Here is a 19,373-nt window from a genome sequence, read left to right on the forward strand (position 1 = left end):
AATTATGTCATTTAAAAAGTTTTATTATGAGCTGGTTAAAAAAATTAAGTAGTTTTTTTTTTCATTTCATAATTTGCTCTCAGGTAGTGTTATCAGAGCAGATGAAGTGGATCAGCTGCAACTTTGCGTTTTGTTTTTGTTTTCTTCTCCTGACAGTGCACAACGACAGATGTATGCTGATATTTCGGACAAAAATATCCCCGTGGAATTGCTTGGCTTTACTCCCAGACGAGCGGGCTTGCCTCGCGGGAGCCGTCATGGAGCTCAGGCGGATTCCTGCTTTGTCTTCATTTGTCCGTCAACTAAGAATAAAGGTGACCTCACAGGTATGACCGACACATGGTAACACAGTAACGGCTCCTGCTGTGGTTGCTTGACATGCTGTATTTCATCATATCTTGACTGACGGAATTAATAAAACTTGTGTGTGAAAGTTTTGCATACAACAGAACTTGGGCTGAATAAAACCACACACAAAAAAATCACTTTGCATTTGCTGGAATTTTAAGGCCACATTCTTACTAAGCATATTAACTCATTCACTGCCATCGACGGCTTTAGACGTCAAAAATTCATTTTAACTATTTCTATTAGTTTAACATTTTTTCCACTTTTGTTAACAAGAGTATGAAAACCTAGAAAAAAGTTGTTATTGTACATTTAGAACAGATATAAAATTTGTGATTAATCATGAGTTAACTATTAAAGTCATGCGATTAATTACAATTCAAACTAAAACTAAACAAATTAATTGTAATTAATCGCATGACTTCAATAGTTAACGCACGATTAATCACAAATTTTATATCTGGTCTAAATGCACAATATTTTTTCCCCCCTAGGTTTTCATACTCTTGTTAACAAGAGTGGGAAAAAAAAGTTAAAATAATAGAAACAGTTCAAATGAATTTTTGACGTCTATAGCCGTCAATGGCAGTGAATGAGTTAAAGATGATCCAAAAATTGCCCTGTCAGCTTGAATGGAATGATCCATGCCTACTGTATGTATTTCAGTACGGGGGCGGGGGGTTCAAGCTGGATTTCTCCTGTCACCCTTTGCATCCAGCTCACCAGGTGGGGGGGGGGCAAACCAGTTTACAGTTTGAGTGTATCTCACACTATGTTGTTCCTTATATGAGGCATATTATTTATATGATTCTAATATTCCACTACGGCTTCGTGATGAAACGGCCTCTTAAATACCAAACACCTCGATCGTATCCTTCCTTCGTGCTAATTCGCTTCCGCGTCTTGATGTACAACAAAACATTTCCGCTGCTATGAAAGCGAGAGGATTTGAATAAGAAATGAGGTCGGCATTCCTTAAGATTTGTTTGGTGTCGAAAATCTGGCAAGCAGTGACGATTTGCTAAATGGGATTTCTCTTTACTCACGTTTGTGGACTAAAATACAACAGTGTCACTTAACTTTCATAAAAATAAAAAAAAGATAATTGAGAATTAGGGGAGACAGGTTTTTTGTATTTAATCGCATGACTTTACTAGTTAACTCACGATTAATCAAAATTTTTACATCTGTTCTAAACGTTCAATAAAAAAAAATCTTAGGTTTTCATACTCTTGTTAACAAAAGTGGAAAACAATGTTAAACTAATAGAAATAGTTAAAAAAAAAATTTTTTTTACGTCTATAGCCGTCAATGGCAATGAATGAATAAAAAAAAAGAAGAAGAAAACATTATTAAAAATTTGGGGCGTTAGCCGATTAAAATTTGTAATCATAATTAATCGCATGACTTCACTAGTTAACTCACAATTAATCACAAATGTTGATCTGTGCTAAATGTACAATAAAAAAAAAATTCTAGGTTTGAAATGAATTTTTGACGTCTATAGCCGTCAATGATAGTGAATGAGTTAATGAAGTCATTTTTTTTTTATCGTTGATTTTATTTTCCTAGTATATGTAGGTTACTTCTAAATGTGTAAATCTTACATTTGTGCTTATTTTAAACCAACTGCTATTTTAAACCATAACAATGCTACACAAACAAATATCCACCTCGTTTCTTCTTCTTCTTCTTCTTCTAACTGTTTTAGTTTTTTTTTTAATGAACAAACATACAATTACAAACAATATAGTTAATGTAAATGTAATGAAACTTCCCAAGAGTGGACATTTCCGTCTCTTTTTTCAATTTCGTAACTCAAAACATTCAAATTCCTATCCCCCATTGAAATGAATGGAAAGGCAATTGAACCCAGAATTCATGCAAAAGACAATTTATCTACTTCAATTAAAGATTATATGTATAATGTATACTGCAGTAGACGTAAAAAGCACAAATAAATAACTCTTTTACTGCCAAAGACGTTAAATGACGTTCTGCAAAAACCTACGGAGGAGCGCCAAAGACGTTAAAAGACGTCCTCCCATTTTTTTTTTTTTTAATTTATTTTTTTTTTTTTTTGAAACGGGTGCTGGGAAGGCTTGCGGAGCTGTCCTGAAAGTTTCAAGCAGGTCTCGTGAGCCTAATGACTATTTTTGGCCCCTAGAGGGCAGCGATGACTCTCTTTTGACTGCAGTAGACGTAAAAAGCACAAATAATTAAGCAGTTTGTGCATCATTTCATGCTGTAATTCAGTGGGCTTTGTGCTGCTCCTCCTGGTAGCCTCCAGGGGGCAGCATAATACACATCCACATACCAAAGAGTGGATTTTGGTGCTGAAACAAAGAAGCTGCAGTAATGTTAGTCATTTTTGACAGACGATATCCATTAGATGCCTGTGAGCATTGTTTTATGTTTTAGCCACTTAATGGCTTCCTGCATTCCAATGGAGCAAACAAATGACACCATTTTAAACCAAAATTGTACTATCAGCAATAGATACGCAATTTATTTTAACTCTTTCACTGCCACTGACGTTTAAAGACGTCAAGTAAAAACCTACGCTTCACTGCCAATGACGTCAAAAGACGTCATCCAATGATTTTTTTTTTTTTTTTTGAAACGGGTAGAGGAAACCCTTCCGCATGTCTGGTGAAAGTTTCAAGTCTGTCTGTTGTGCCTAATGACTATTTTTGGCCCCTAGAGGGCAGCGATGACTCTCTTTTGACAAGATCGGGTGGGCGTCAGTAGAGGCGGAGCTAGAGCGTCGAGCAGGAGATGAGAATGGAAGACAAAGGAAAAATGGCGGCCGGTCGCGAGGAGCTCACGCCCGAGCCGTTGTTTTCAAAGACCAAAAGCATCGCTGAAAGAGCACATTGTTGACGACGATGATCATCATCGATGATGAAGATGAGGGTGGTGACTCCGTGATTGAGAAGCATTGACGCGGCAGTAGAAGACGTTAGATGGAGCTAGATGGAGGAGGGAACGGGCAATGGCGAGCGTTTGCAAGCAGCTCTACACTTACAAGACGAAAGGCATCGACCAACGCTAAAATAGTACATTGATGACGACGGTGATCATCATCGATGATGATGAAGGTGAATCCGAGCTTGACGGCGAAATTGGAACCGCTGACGCGGCGGCTATGACGGTGTCGTAACGCGGAGCGCAACCGAGCACGCACAGGCGGACGTTCGATCGGACGACGGAGAGTGCCCCGAGTCCAATGCATATTCATCGGAGGAAGTGTGTACAGTCTGCTACTTGCTTTTTATTCCCCGGAAAAAAAGGCCGTCAAGAAAGTGTAACGTTTGCATGCAAAACGGACCAATGTGAAAGTGAAAGTAAACTGTGTGCGAGTCCTGGCGTCTCCTTGCACGCAGGAGAGCGTTACAAAAGGAAAAACTGTATTTGAAACATCCACATAATTGTAAATAGTACCACAGTTGCACACATTAGTAAATAGTTTGCGAAATTGTTTTGTCAAATTGTTACACTGTTGAATGGAAATAAACGCATTTTGCAATCAAAAAACACTTTTTCATTGTTGGTGAAAGCGTTTTACAGAAGTAAAGCACTATTTAGGTGTTTGTGGCATCATTCATGGACAAAAAGAAGTGTACAATTCACTAGAGTGCACGAAATAACATCGTTTCACAAAAAGCTCTTTTTCTCCATTTTTTGTTTCAAAAGAGAGAATTTCGGTGAAAGTAACCATTTTCTATTGTTGATTACTGAAGAACGGAATAAGGTAGAAACAAACTTTTTTTTTCTGATGAAAGTCCAATCTTTCATTTGGTAGTATGTGTGTTTCCATAGTCCAAACACAACATTTTCTGTGGACCTTGAAAGATCACTCAAAATGCTTAAATCGGCTGGCAGTGGGGACAACCCGTTTCTGAAAACGTCTGGCAGTGAAAGAGTTTTAAAAATCTTTTCTCTTTTTTTTTCTTGGAATATAAGTGGTTTAGATCATGGATGGATGTTAGGCAGGTAGCCAACCTAACCTTTTCCCAGGCCTTTTTACGCTACGCTAAGCTAGCTAGTGTATGCCACACTAGCTATCTAAGCTATCTTAGCAAATCATTATTTTAGTGATTTGTTTACGCTCACTTCTCTCTCTTTATTATTCTTATTAAAACTGTACAGGCCATCTATTTTATGAACGGGTTTATTGTACGCTACTAAATCCTACCCTCGGAGCATTTAGGCTGCGCTGCAACTCCTTTACAAATTAAAGAAGCAATAAAGTCAACATGCCCGAAGTCCACACTCAGTTTGAGAGTCATTAATTATAAAACGCACAACGCGTGTATTATCAGTAAAAGGATGGCTTTTGCCTTTAGGGATAATTGGCAGCGTCAGTGTCTCCATAACACCTTCACATTGTCTAAAAACATAAATATGTCTTCTAAATTTGTCACGGAGAAGAGTGTTTTTAACAACCTTGCCAAATTTGAATGGTTAATAAAATCACCAAGTGTTTAAAGTGAGGCTTGAAAATGGCGATCAAACTGTTCTTTCCGCTTTCACGGTGTGGGCGTGCGGGTTGAATGAGCTCTAATCGTACCCTTGACAATCATATACCGGTACTACTACTACAACCTGGAAAAATGGATGCTACCTCATCGAGCATCTTTCTTTTGACTTAACTCATTCACTGCCATTGACGGCTATCAACGTCAAAAATTCATTTGGACTATTTCTATTAGTTTAACATTTTTTTCCACTTTAGTTAAGAAGACGTAAAGTAAAGTTTGACCTTCCTTGTTACGGGCGTACAGCAATACCAAAATAAATACAAATTATGAAATGAAAAAAAAAACTAAAACCACAAACTATAAAAGCTTATGTTTATTAACAAAGACAAAAATGAATTACATGTGGCCATAATTATAGTTAGTTCAAGTTAGCTTTAGAAATGTTAAGATTGTTTTAGTAAGATAAGTTTCGGTTGTTTCAAAATAATAATTTTTTTAAAGCATTTTCGTGTTTTTTTTAAATTTTGTTAAGAAAAAAAAGCATATTTTTCAATTGTAGTTTTTTTTCTCATAAATTTTCTTTAACTAATAACCTTACTTCATTTTGCTTACACTATGGTATATGCAATGCCATTTTCATAGACTCTTTAAGTACAGTTTTTTTTAACGTTCCTATTTAAAAAAACAAAACAAAAAAAAAACAAAAAAAAACTGTAATCAGTAAGATTACTTGCTTTAGAAAGTAACTTAGTTACTTTTCTGATTGCGCTAAAAATGATGATGTCACTCCCTCAGATGCAAATTTGAACTATCAGGTTCATTTGAGGAGTGGTGCATCATGATGATGGTAGTTACTTGAAGAGCTGAGAATTTCTTTTAGGTGGTCTATGGAGCAATTTGCCCCGAAATATCTTTACAATAGCATTTTTTATTTGACCATTTATGACTCAAACATTTTCTAATTAGCAGATTAACGCTTTAGCTCTTCACAATTGGTACTCCTGCAACCCTCTGGCCAATAGTTTTCAGACTGGATCCGGGTTGGAATTTCCCGCCCACTGTCTGCGAATGTGACGTCATGCGCGTGTTGCGTACGTGAAGAAGAAAGTGTGCAGTTTCACTTTTTGGCCACATGTGGCAGTAGCGATTCAAAATGAATTCAAATTCCTGCAATGTAATTTTTTTGATGAACTCACACTATGTAGCGCTTAGTCTTTAAACATTTCGTCAAAAGTGTATATTGTATTTCGAAAGAATTTCATTTAAAGGGTCTTTAATAGCATCTGGAATGACAGTAAGTTGATCGACTTGGACGTGAGAGAGGGAGGGGCTGGTGGGGGATGACAGATTGTCATGTCTATGTATGTTGCTTTGCGAGCGGAGTGAGGAGGGAGGAGATAACAGACACATTCCGGGTGAGAGCGCGGAGGGGAAAAAAAACACATTAAAGCTGGAAGTGATCCGGCGGAGGGAACGTTGGGACTGCAGCGTCAGTGACGTCACACGCGGCTTGGAAAGGCTTTCGCTCTTAATCTCAACAGGAGGTTAGTACTGATAAGGCGGGAAAAACACCCAGTAGAATGTGTGACTTTTTTTTTTTTTTTTGAGGCTTCAGAATGATTCGAGTGAATTATCAGGCAGGGAACCACATTTGGTAACTTGAATTGGACCCCAGGAAGCGCGGCGGGATTTCTTTGCAGTCAATCAACCATAAAATTCATTAATTGGAATATTTTTGGAATTCAATATACATATATTTGGGAATATGCGCCTCTCATATTGTATGAGAGTGAGCAAGTTTTTCACTTTCCAAATTTGCATTTTCCTTTTTGCAACATTTCCCCCCAAATTCTAAAGGTCTGTTCACAATTTTTCATCATTGTGTTCAATAAAATTTTATATATCAAAAGTAATAGAAGAGAGCTTCTATCGCAAATCATCTTTCTCCATTGAAATGAATGAAAATGCAATTAATCGGTTCTGCCCCCCCAATTTATTTTTTTTGTAATATGTTTTTAATAGAAAAAAATAACACTTTATAATATTATACTTCTACACAGAACATCAAGTAATGACATAATTAAATAGAATGTAAAGACATTAAACATTTAATGCAAACTAATGGAAATACATGGAGAGTTGCAATAATAGTCATTCTTCACAGAAGATAAAGAATATCTGCCTGCAACTATTGTTATATTGGCTGTCTACATGTGTTGATAGCATGAAACCTATTGGACGTTCCCCAAAAATTTGCCTTTTTTTCTTTGTTTTCTGCTTTGTTAGACAGTAAACTTCAACTAGGAATGCAAATAAACATTTGAGTTAAGTTTGCTTCCACCATACAGCACTTTTATCTCAAGTCTTTGAAAAATGTGTGTTCATAGTCATAAAGTTTTTTTTTTGTTTTTGTTTAAGCCAAAACAAGAAAAGTGTTTGATTCAAGTAATTTGAGGAGCTTCAGTGCAGTAAACCGATTTTTGCTAGTTGAGGGGGTTCGAGTGATGTAACCAAAGTAAAATCACACGCAAAGCAGTAAAACTAAGATGAATTTAGTGTTCTATTATTTTTGTGTGCTCACCGTAGTTAACACTAGCATGACATAATATTTGACTGTCAATGGGTGTAACTTACCAACATCATTTAAAATAAGCTTAAGCTCTCTGTAAAGTACTTCGGGTTAAACTTGTTATCTAATAATTGGAGACAAACATGGCAGCTCGATCTAAGCTTCACTAGCAGATGTTTCCCGCGGTATGAGGCAGAAGGTCAGGTCAAAGCGACTTTTAATCCGGCCCGAATGTGCACTGCAGCATTTTATCAACAGAATATTCGGCGTGTTTGCGAGGATTGCGACGGAAAGTGACGTAACTCCGTCAGAGGGTCTCACTGGAGCAATTAAAGCAGAGAACCTCGGACGTCTCTTTCCTCTCCGGACAAGAACGTAACGTCACGTTCTACTTGACGGTTTTGAGTGACGCGCTTTGAAATGGGACCGACGTTGAGGAGCGTGTTTTGCCTCGGAGGCGCTGGTGACATTAACGATCAGGCCTCGTAACGGGAAGACGTGAACCGCGCGGTCGGGTGACTCGAAAGACTTTTTGGTATGCTCGTCAGAATCAATCGCTTGGCGTGAAAATTAGGGATGGGCGAGTACCGATGCAATACCAGACTTATTTTTTTTTTGGGGGGGGGGGGGTATCGAGTACTCATGGAAGCTCCCGATGCTAGCTACGATACTTTAATCAATGAAAACGTAATAATGGCTCTCAAATCTAAACCAAAGGCAGGGGACTAAAATGTCTTGATGCATCTGGCGCAATTTGGCATCCTGAAGGCAATTCCAACATGAATTCCAACAAAGCCGTGATACTTAACTCATTCAATGCCATTGACGGCTATAGACGTCAAAAATTATTTTGAACTATTTCTATTAGTTTATTTCCCACTTTTGTTAACAAAAGTATGAAAACCTAGAAATTTTGTTTTATTGTACATTTAGAACAGATATAAAATTTGTGATTAATCGTGAGTTAACTAGTGAAGTCATGCGATTAATTACGATTACAAATTTTAATCGCCAAACGCCCTTAATTTTTAATAATCGTTTTTCTTTTCTTTTTTAATCTTTTTTTTTTTAAAGAATAAAAATAACTAGTGAAGTCATGCGATTAATTACAATTAAAAATTGTAATTGGCTGATGCCCCCAAATTTTAATAATCTTTTATTATTATTATTCTTTAAAAAAAAAAAGATTAAAAAAAGAAATTAACAAAAGTGGAAAAAATGTTAAACTAATGGAAATAGTTAAAAAAAATAAATAAATTTTTACGTCTATAGCCGTCAATGGCAGTGAATGAGTTAAAACAAAGAAAATCTGCTATCAACCCTTGTTTTTTCAACATGATCCTCAATTACTCAGAATTCTAAATAGATTTGCGAGTAATGATTGGTTAAACTGAGTTATATTCTGATTCTAATTGCTACAAAACGGAAACAGATAGAAATATACTTTTTTTTTTTTCTTATGAAAGAAGAGACTCTTATCTTTGTTTTGGTAGGTTCCATGTTTTTTTTTTGTTTTTTTTTTGATAGCAATAGAGCACAATATTTTGTGTATCTTGCAAAATCAGTCAAAATCCAGTAAAACAGCCGGAATGGGCCTTTTGCCTAACGGTTGAGCATAGAAACTGAAATCTGATTGGACAAATAAATAAATAAATATTTTTTTTTTAGATATAAAAAGAGATATAAAAAAAATTGAGAAATAAATAAATGACATCTACATAAATGTACTGTACATTTTCTTTTATACGACAGATTGTTTGTGTGTGTGCTTCTATTAGATTGTGCGGGTTTACCTTTTTTTTTTTTTTTCTCCAGGAGAGCTCAGTATTGTTCATTCGATTTGACATCATCATTGCTCTCCTTTTTTTAAAAAAAAACAAATTAATTAAAAAAATAATAATAAATGTTTTTTTTTTAAATATATATACATATATACACATATACACACATATATATATATATATATATATATATATATATATATATATATTTTTTTTTTTTTTGTATGTGGATGAGTATGTGTATGTGCGTGTGTGTGTGCGTGCGTGCGTGCGAGCGTGTGTGTATTCATCAGTTCACCTAAAGCCCATTAAAAAAAATCCCATACTAATAATATAATATAATAATAAATTGCCAAATGCAGAAACATCAATGTAAGTTATCACGATGTAGTGGCTCTCGCTAACAGACAGAATTAAGTAACCAGAATTAGGTTTGTGCGGGTTTACCTAATAAAGTGACCAGTGAGTGACGGCCTAATGTAGAAGCTTATACACTCCTGTCAATATATATAAATAATAACAGACTCCATTTGGCTGAAGCTCAATATAAAAAGTACCTGACTGCAATTGAGCTGACTTTTTTTTTTTTTTTTTAGACACAAGTGTTTGCCCTCATCAAACACAACCGTGAGGATATAAATACATAAACCCGCATTGGCCTGGAGGTGCACCAGTGTTGAATGAAGCATGAAATCCTGCATTGTCACATTACAGCTCAGTGGGGGGGGGGGAGGAAAGTCAAGACGCCTTCCTCAAATGCTTGCTTCATCACGCTTTATTCCCCCCCGTGCCTTCGCCGCACTCATGTGCTCCCCCATCTGCCCGTGCTCGAGTCGGCCTCCTTTGATTGGTACGAGAAATCACCGTTCACGCGGTTGGGGCTGTGTGTCACAGATGGGACGAATCGTAAAGGCTAATGCGGGAGAGGTCGTGCGCCGCGATGGCAGATATTGTCGCCAAGGCTTCGTTTGGCTTCGGTTTTGTTTAGTGAAGTGTTGCGTTCCTAAGGGGGTTCGCACATGTAGCTTATTCCATACGGCACCGTAGCATCATGCCAGTGGTGTTCGCCCATAAATAAACATCCATCAACGCTTGTACTTGGAGTACACCTCCTCCTCTTTCCTCTCTCTCTCTCTCTCTCTCTCTCTCTCTCTCTCTCTCTCTCTCTCTCTCTCGAGTGTGTGGCAGCACAGAAAAGACCGCAGTTCTTCCAGTCGGATTCTCTCTCTCTCTCTCTCTCTCTCTCTCGCTCGCCCTTTATGAGCTGCTCTTAAGCTACCATGAGTTAGTTTCTCCTCCTCTCCCTCTCTGCTCGTCTCTCACCGTTCCAGGGTCCTTTCATCATCAAGCTCAGCGCTCTGGCGTCCACGCCGGGGTCGTCAAATCCCTGGCGGAGGACTTCTGGGGGCAGGACGCAGCTGGTTGTCCGGTCTGACGAGACCTCAAAGGTGGAAACGCAATTTTTCGTCCGAGAGCTTTTAATGACAACTCACTGCATGTAAGGACACTTTTATTTGAAGATTTTGGAATTGTGTTATGGGGGAATGCAATGTTCGGGGTTTGTCTGTGGAAGAATGTTTTGAGTTTTCCAAGCAGCAGAGCTTGTTGCTGGCTATGCTGTGTCACTATATTTGTGTTGTGGTTGACAGAAATGGGTGTAGGAGCCCACGGTGATTCGAATCGAACTTTTTCGGAATGAACAAAACTAACAAACAAACTGACAGGTTTGATCCCAAGCTGTGAAAGAAAACTTGCAAAACCTTTGAGGGTGACATCATAAAGTGAGAACAATCGGTATGGGATTTTTTAATAGGTTTTAGGTGAACTAATGAATACACACGCACGCACATACACATCCTCACCCACATACAAAATAAAAATTAATAAAAAAATATATATATAAAAAAAAAGAAGAAAAAAAAGAGAGAGCATTGATGATGACATGTCAAATCGGTAAAATTACCGAATGAACAATACTGAGCTCTCCAGAAAAAAAAGAGGAAAAAAAAGTGAGAACAATCGAGCTCTTCTGAGCTAAGTGACGCTACGCTGCATAAAATATGACCTGGAGCTCTATCAGGGTACCCATCTGGTTATTATACAGTTTGTTTGTTTGTTTGTTTGTTTTTTAAACCAGGAGCAAATCAGGGCCCAAGAGAATGAAAATCCCGCCAGACTGGTGAAATGTTCATTATTTTACATAATTATTTTCCTTGTCGCATTTTATTCCATTCCCTTTTTTTGTCCCGTATAAACAACAACCAATTCACACCGTTAAAATTTCAACATGATTCAAAAATTCACACCTCCCCGGGGCACTATTTTTCTTATTCCACATACTTTTAGTTTTCATGTAAAATGACTATTTGACATCAAATATTCATTTTAAATGGCGGAGATGTGCATTGCCCAGGAACCAGGAGGTCGGGGGTTCGAATCCCATCTACGACTGTACATTGCAAATGTGTCTGTTTACACAAGACATTGCATGATATGCATATGTACTAAATCTCATATCATGAATTGTATTACTTAAACACTTAAATGTGGATTTAAGCCATAAACTCTGCATTCATCTTCTATGGTATCGTTCAGTATTATACCACTATAATTATAATTCATGGCTTTTTAACAAGTCAGTTAGCTCAGTGGTTAAACAAATACGTAGTACCGGGGAGAGCATGGTTTAAATCCTTTTTGGAAAATATTTTTTACAACACAACAGCTTTCAATATTTAAATATAATATTTAGGTTTTTTTCTTCCCACTCCCTTTCAGACATCTTGTTTCTACATTTAGCATGTATTTTTCTTTACGTTTTTGTTATCGATGTCAATTGGGATATGTTGCCTGAAATAAACACAAAAATGAAATTCAAATGTAATGAAAATATTATTCCACTTTATTCAATATAGCTAAGCAGTGTCATGGATTATAACAAGTCTGGTTAGCTCAGTGGTTAATTAAGCACAAGCCTATATAGGACTGGGCAGAACGTGGTTCGTATCCTGGTTGGCACAGGTTTGAGTCCAACTTCAACTTTTTAGTTAATAATTATTGACAAAATATTTAACATCCATTATATTCAATGTCATTTCACATTATTATTATAATAAAGCATTCCAGATGCATTCAAATATCAAATATTAGCATTTAGCTTTCAGCCTTCACATGCAATTTCCCCAGAAATTGCACATTTCTTGTATTTTTTTAAAAAAAAAAAAAAAATAAATTAAAAAAAAGAATAAATGTTTTTTTATTTATTTTTTTTATTTTAAATATCTATACATATATATATACATATACACACTTATATATATATATATTTTTTCACATTTCTAGTATTAATGTAATGTTTTCTTGTTAAGAGGGTTGAACAAAATGTGCCTAAAATTTTCCTCAAAACTTTGTGGAGGGATTGGACTAAAGTTTTGTTGTAGATCAATATGAATGTACACAAGCAGTGATTTTGTATAGGGACAGGGAAGCCCAGACTTCCCTGTCCCCAGGCACTTCAACCAGCTCCTCCGATGGGATCCCAAGGTGTTCCCAGGCCACTGGAGAGACTATGTCGCGTCCTGGGCCGTCCCCGGGGCCTCCCGCCGGTGGGCCATGCCTGGAACATCTCTCCAGGGAAGTTTCCAGGAGGCATCCAAAACAGATGCCCGAGCCACCTCAACTGGCTCCTCTCGACACTGAGTCCCTCCCAGATGACCCTCCCAGGTGAAGGGAGGGCCCGGGCACCCTACGGAGGAAACTTTCGGCCGCTTGTATCCGGGATCCTGTTCTTTCGGTCACGACCCTCAGCTCATCACCATAGGTGAGTGTAGGAATACATCGACCCCAGACTCTGCTTCCTCAAAGGAAGGGGTGTTGTTGGAATTGAGGAGGTCTTCGAAGTATTCTCCCTACCGATTCACAAGGTCCCGAGTCGAGGTCAGCAGGACCCCATCTCCACTATGCACAGTGTTAATGGTGCACTGCTTTCCTCTCCTGAGACGCCGAATGTGGACCAGAATTTCCTCTAAGCCGTCCGGAAGTCGTTTTTCATGGCCTCACCAAACTCTTTCCATGTCCGACATTTTACCTCAGCGACCGCTGAAGCTTCGTTCCGCTTGGCCAGCCGGTACCCGTCAGCTGCCTCTGGAGTCCCACAGGCCAAAAAGGCCTAATAGGACTCTTTCTTCAGCTTGACGGCATTCCTTACCGCTGGTGTCAACCATCGGGTTCGAGGATTGCCGCCACGACAAGCACCAACCACCTTCCGGCCACAGCTCCGATCGGCCGCCTCAACAATGGAGGCACGGAACATGGTCCACTCGGACTCAATGTCCCCCGCTTCCCCCGGGACAAGAGAGAAGTTCTGCCGGAGGTGGGCGTTGAAACTCTTTCCGACAGGGGATTCTGCCAGACGTTCCCAGCAAACCCTCACAATACGTTTGGGTTTACCAGGACCAGCATATTCCCCTGCCATCGGAGCCAACACACCACCAGGTGGTGATCAGTTGACAGCTCCGCCTCCGTCTTCACCCGAGTGTCCAAAACATGCAGCCGCAAATCCGATGACACGACTACAAAGTCGATCATCAAACTACGGCCAAGGGTGTCCTGGTGCCAAGTGCACACTTATGTTTGAACATGGTGTTTGTTATGGACAATCTGTGACGAGCACAAAAGTCCAATAACAGAACACTACCACTGGGTTCTGATCGGTGAGACCGTTCCTCCCAATCACGCCCCTCCAGGTCTCACTGTCATTGCCCACGTGAGCGTTGAAGTTGCCCAATAGAACTAAGGAGTCCCCAGCACACCCTCCAAGGAATCCAAAAAGGGTGGGTACTCTAAACTGCTGTTTGTTGCATATGCACAAACAACAGTCGGGACCCGTCATCCCACCCGGAGGCGGAGGGAGGCTACCCTCTCGTCTACCGGTGTAAACCCCTACGTACAGGCGCCAACCCGGGGGGGCAATCAATATGCCCACACCTGCTGTGCGCCTCTCACTGTGGGCAACTCCAGAGTAGAAGAGAATCCAACCCCTCCCGAGAGGATTGGTACCAGAGGCCAAGCCGTGTGTGAAGGAGAGTCCGACTATATCTGGTCGGAATTTCTCTCTCACACACACCAGCTCGGGCCCGTTCCCTGCCAGAGAGGTGACATTCCATGTCCCAAGAGCTAGCTTCTGTAGCCGGGGATCGGACCGCCAAGGTCTCCGCCCTTGGCTGCCGCCCAGCCCACTATGCACCCGACCCCTTTGGCCCCTCCCACCGGTGGTAAGCCCATGGGAAGGGGGACTGACCCCTTTGGCCCCTCCCACCGGTGGTGAGCCCATGGGAAGAGGGACCGACCCCTTTGGCCCCTCCCACCGGTGGTGAGCCCATGGGAAGGGGGACCGACCCCTTTGGCCCCTCCCACCGGTGGTAAGCCCATGGGAAGGGGGACCGACCCCTTTGGCCCCTCCCACCGGTGGTGAGCCCATGGGAAGGGGGACCGACCCCTTTGGCCCCTCCCACCGGTGGTGATCCCATGAGAAGGGGGACCCACATTGCCTCTTCGGGCTGTGCCCGGCTGAGCCCCATGGGTGCAGGCTCGGCCACCAGGCGCTCGCCAACGAGCCCCACCTCCGGGCCTTACTCCAGAGGGAGGCCCCGGTGACCCACGTCCGGGCAAGGGAAACGTCTGTCCATATATTGTGTTCATCATAAGGGGTCTTTGAGCCGTGCTTTGTCTGGCCCCTCACCTAGGACTTGTTTGCCATGGGTGACATAAAGCCCCTGACAACATTCCAGGTGCATTCAAATATCAAATATTAGCATTTAGCCGTTAGCATTCACACGCAATTTCTCCAGAAATCGTACATTTCAGTCAAATGTGCCTAAAATTTTCCTCAAAACTTTGTGGAAGAATTTGACTCAAGTTTTGGTGTCGATCAATATGAATGTACACAAAGAGTGATTTTGTTTATATATCTTTTAAAACATTGAATAATAATAAATGACCTCAGCCCCTCATGAGGAAACACTGGAGCTAAAAGACAGCAAAATAAAAGGATAAAACAAAGCTAAAGAACAGTATGATAAAAGGAGCTAAAAACTACAAGACAGCCGCAGTAAGATTAATAAATTAAGAGAGTAAAAGACATCACTTAAAAGCCAAATTAAAAAGGTGTGTCTTGAGCCTCCTCTTAAAAATATCAACATTTCTCTGACAGACCTCATGTCCTCTGGCAGGCTATTCCGTAATGCAGCCTCACCGTGTGTTTCAGCTCTTACCCTAGGAATAGTTCAAAGGTGAAAATGACACCTAACCCTTCTCCAGAATATGTCAATTTGATGTTGTGAAGAGAAAGGATTCTGCGATCATCCGCTTCAGTTGAGTCTCGATGGTGTTGAGCAACTCAAACCTGTTATGTCATACACTGAAGGTTGTCTCGATGTTGGAGGCTAAATGTGGGCCCAAGCGTGGGGAAGCAATGAGGCGAGACCTGGAAGCAGGAGTGAACTCAAAAACACATTTGTATTCCCAAATATTCAGGGGACCACTTTATAAAGACTAGCTATGGACACATGGAACTGCCAACTGCTGATGTGGAGTAAATATTTTTGCCTGACAAAAACGTTTGAATGCATTTGCAAACGCACGTTTTTTTTTTTCTTTCTTTCTTTTCTTCTGGAGAGCTCAGTATTGTTCATTCGGTAATTTTACCGATTTGACATGTCATCATCATTGCGCTCTCTTTTTTTTATATATATATATAGATTTTTTTTAATATATAGATTTTTTATTAATTTTTATTTTGTATGTGGGTGAGTATGTGCGTGTGTGCGTGCGTGTGAGTGTGTATTCATGAGTTCACCTAAAACTTATTAAAAAATCCCATACCGTTCACCTAAACCGAACACGGAGCACGTTTTAACATATTTGCAAGTATGTTGACACATACTTGCAATTACATTCAAACATACTTGTAAAATAAAGTTGAACATTGTTTATTTGTATTTTTTATAATTTATTATTATGTCTGTTGTGCTTTATTTCCGGACTTTTTACTTTTAAAGTTGTATTTTACAATTTTAAAAATGTGCAAAATTTCATAAATGACTGCATGTTATTAGATTAGATTAGATAGCTCTTAATATGGAGAGGAAAAAAATGCAGCTGTCACCATCGTCAACAAATGCAATTAATTATGCCATCTAGTGGCAGAAAAATAACCGCAACACAAATCAATACCACATTCGTGATTTACATTGCAGTACATCGATTTCATTTGAACAGTTTTATGAATTATTATGAAATTACTATATTTAATGACTAAAAGATGCAGCCATATTTCTATTAGTTTAACATTTCCCCCCACTTTTATGTTAAGAGTATGAAATTTATTTTATTGTACATTTGAATTTACGTTTAGAACAGATATGAAACTTGCGAGTAATCGTGAGTTAATTATTGAAATCATGCAATTAATTAGGATTTAAAAAATGAATTGCCTGACACCCCTAATTTCAACGTATACTATTTGCAAATACGTTTACATGTATTTGCTAGTCATAAATGTTGACTCCACATTGGCAGTTCCATGCTTCCGTACTTAGCAATCTGAATTAGAAAAAAAAGAAATGAATCCAAATAGACTAATAATAAGATTTTCTTCTTCATTCCTTTCCTCTCCATCCTTTCTCATATTTTCAGGTGGAAGCAGTCTTTCGCAGGATCTCACTCTTAAGTCTTCACACACCGATAAGGACCGCGTGGCTGTTACATCAGCTTGAGCCCCCTCAGCCCCCCCCCCCCCCCCAAAAAAATGCTTCTTCATCCTTGCCTGTGACCTCCATATGAGATTTCACAACTGCGAGCAAAGCTGGCCCGGACGTTCATCTTCACGTGGCGATAAAAAGGAGCAGCTACCTCAGTCTCGGAGCAGCTCCAGCGGCTGCGGCGTTTGTGGGTGCCCGCAGCCATGCAGGTGTCTTTCGCGTGCACGGACCATGGGCTGAAGGCCCCGCGTAACGGCGAGCACAGCAAGCAGAACACCACCAGCCCCAACACCACCAGCCAGGCCCGGGCCCGCTTTCGCACCGTGGCCCTGATTGCTCGCACCCTGGGTTCCTTCACCCATCGCTACCACCACAACCTCAAGGAGTCCACGGCCAAGCTCACCGGCATGAAGTACCGGTAAGTTTCTTTGTTCGCTTTCCTGTCAAATTCTTGCAAAAATATCCGAACTGTGGAGTGAGTTGAATGAGTGAGAGCGCTGTGGGAGAAAATGAGAGGAATGCTCGAGGCCTGATTGTAAAAATGAAGATGAGCGGTAACAGGCGTTCAGTGGGAGGATGTGGGTGAGTGCCGACGTTGTCTGAGGAGCAAGAGGAAGATCTTTTTGGCAGATTTGTAGGATTATTGAACAACTGAATGTGAACTCGGTGGACTACTTTGTAGAAACGGTGATTCCCAACGACTGTGCGGTGAGAGGTGTGCCGTGGGAAATGATCCAATTTCACTTCATTGGTTTGAAAAGGCACTTTCTGGTGTTTATTTCATGGAACAAACACACTAATACAAAATAAGAACCACCGGTTGTGGTGTGATGGCATCAGTAGATGATAAATGCTATATTAATGCTAGCTTTAGTTCAGTGTTGAGTTTGTGTATTTTACATTGGGCATATTGTTAGACTACTAAGCGGTCCTTGCGTGCGTTGTTTAACGTCAGGCACGTTGTTGAACAGCTAAGGACCAGTATTTACAGAAGTAGTCACGGTAGTTACAACGGCGCGATAATCTTCCTAATTCCTCTGTGGTTCGTAGCACTGTATGTTTTTTTTTTTTGCTGCCACTGGCACTGTTGTCTTTCTTTGGGCAAAGAAAATTGTCGTGGAAAAATCAAAATGCACTCGCGAGTATGGAGCCTTTCCGGGTGTATTCACGATCTGACTGGAAATGAGCAGTGCAGCGTCTCAACTACCGCAACGTGAGCATTCGGCATTGCTCGGCTTCGCTCGGCTACCCGTTTTCAAGGTATATTTGGCTTAGCTTGCTTTGCTTGGGTGTTCGGACTCTGAAAATGAGTTCAAACTCCAAGGCATGTTTTACTCCGATTTTTTGGTTTAAATCCGAATTGTACGAGTTCCGAGACGTTCAACCTCCGAGGTTCCACTGTAATTAGTTAAAACAGTTTTAAGACACATTTTGTCAGGATAAAAAAAAACTCATAATTTTATTAGAATAAAGAACATTTGGATGAATAAAGTACCTTTCCAGCTAGCTAGCTGGATAGATAGATAGCTACAAACTCGCTAGCTAGTTCCCTCACTAGCTACGTGTATCTATCTTGCTATCTAATATTACACTTTATTCAGGAATTGAAAAAGACACAAAATAATGCTTTTGGGCTTACACTGATTGAGTGTAACTTGGCTTGTGTCTCAGAAATTTCTGAAATAAATCCTTCGAAGGAAACCTGATTCACCGATCTCAACTCTGATTCTGAAAACAACATTACGAACACGTGGAAAACAAGGATCATTTTCCAACAGCTTGAAAAAAGAAACAACTTTATGTCAGGGCCCAGGGTGAGTTTTTGTGAGGGCTTTTTAGTCCAAAGCTAAGTTGTTTGCTACGTTTGTTTTAGCTACACGCTGGTCCCCATTTGTAGGTACCCCGGAGTTCTGGGCTACCCCAGTTTGGAAATCACTGCTGTTAAAGCACATTAGAAAGCAGTAGTGTGTATCTTATCACCAGAATGCAAAGTTTGTGAACAGTGGTACTCATTTGCTTGGCATGACCTCAATTGAGCAGATGATTTACGTAACAATATAGTGCTAAGTGTAATAGAGCCATGCGGTAGAGCCCTCCATGTGTGCCCGAGTGGGAGTTGTAACGAGGCTGGGCCGAGTAAATAACACTCTCTTATCTCAATGAGTGGGCTCTCAACTTGGAACATGGCTTGGCTTCCAACTTTTAACGCAGTTTTTCGGGCCTCGGGACCTAATGAGAGTATGGACATTGTAGTAAGACAGACACAATGACACGAAATGACAAAAGGAGACAGAAAAAAGAAACTTAAGTCAGCTGATGGAAAAGAAGCAATTAGCAGAACATAACAGATGCACACGGCTGAATGTGTGATAAGCGTCTGCTTATCACACAATCTCATCTTGTTTCCATAACGACATGGAAATTGCAGACC

The 19,373-nt window shown here is 40.1% G+C and overlaps 1 protein-coding gene across 2 annotated transcripts in view; it reads left to right on the plus strand.

The window, feature by feature from the left end:
* Positions 1–10,408: 10,408 nt before the first annotated feature.
* kcnab1b (potassium voltage-gated channel subfamily A regulatory beta subunit 1b) overlaps positions 10,409–19,373 on the plus strand; it is a 54,988-nt gene continuing 46,023 nt past the window's right edge. Inside the window, exons 1-2 of one of the 2 annotated variants that reach the window (XM_077559064.1) lie at positions 10,409–10,680; positions 16,878–17,360. In XM_077559064.1, coding sequence (XP_077415190.1) covers positions 17,146–17,360 — 215 coding nt within the window. In that variant the 5' untranslated portion in view covers positions 10,409–10,680; positions 16,878–17,145. The remainder of the gene's footprint in view (positions 10,681–16,877; positions 17,361–19,373) is intronic. The other variant, XM_077559065.1, reaches the window with a different exon arrangement.

Source organism: Vanacampus margaritifer, chromosome 2 (assembly GCF_051991255.1).
Source record: "Vanacampus margaritifer isolate UIUO_Vmar chromosome 2, RoL_Vmar_1.0, whole genome shotgun sequence".
NCBI classification, from domain to species: Eukaryota; Metazoa; Chordata; class Actinopteri; order Syngnathiformes; family Syngnathidae; genus Vanacampus; species Vanacampus margaritifer.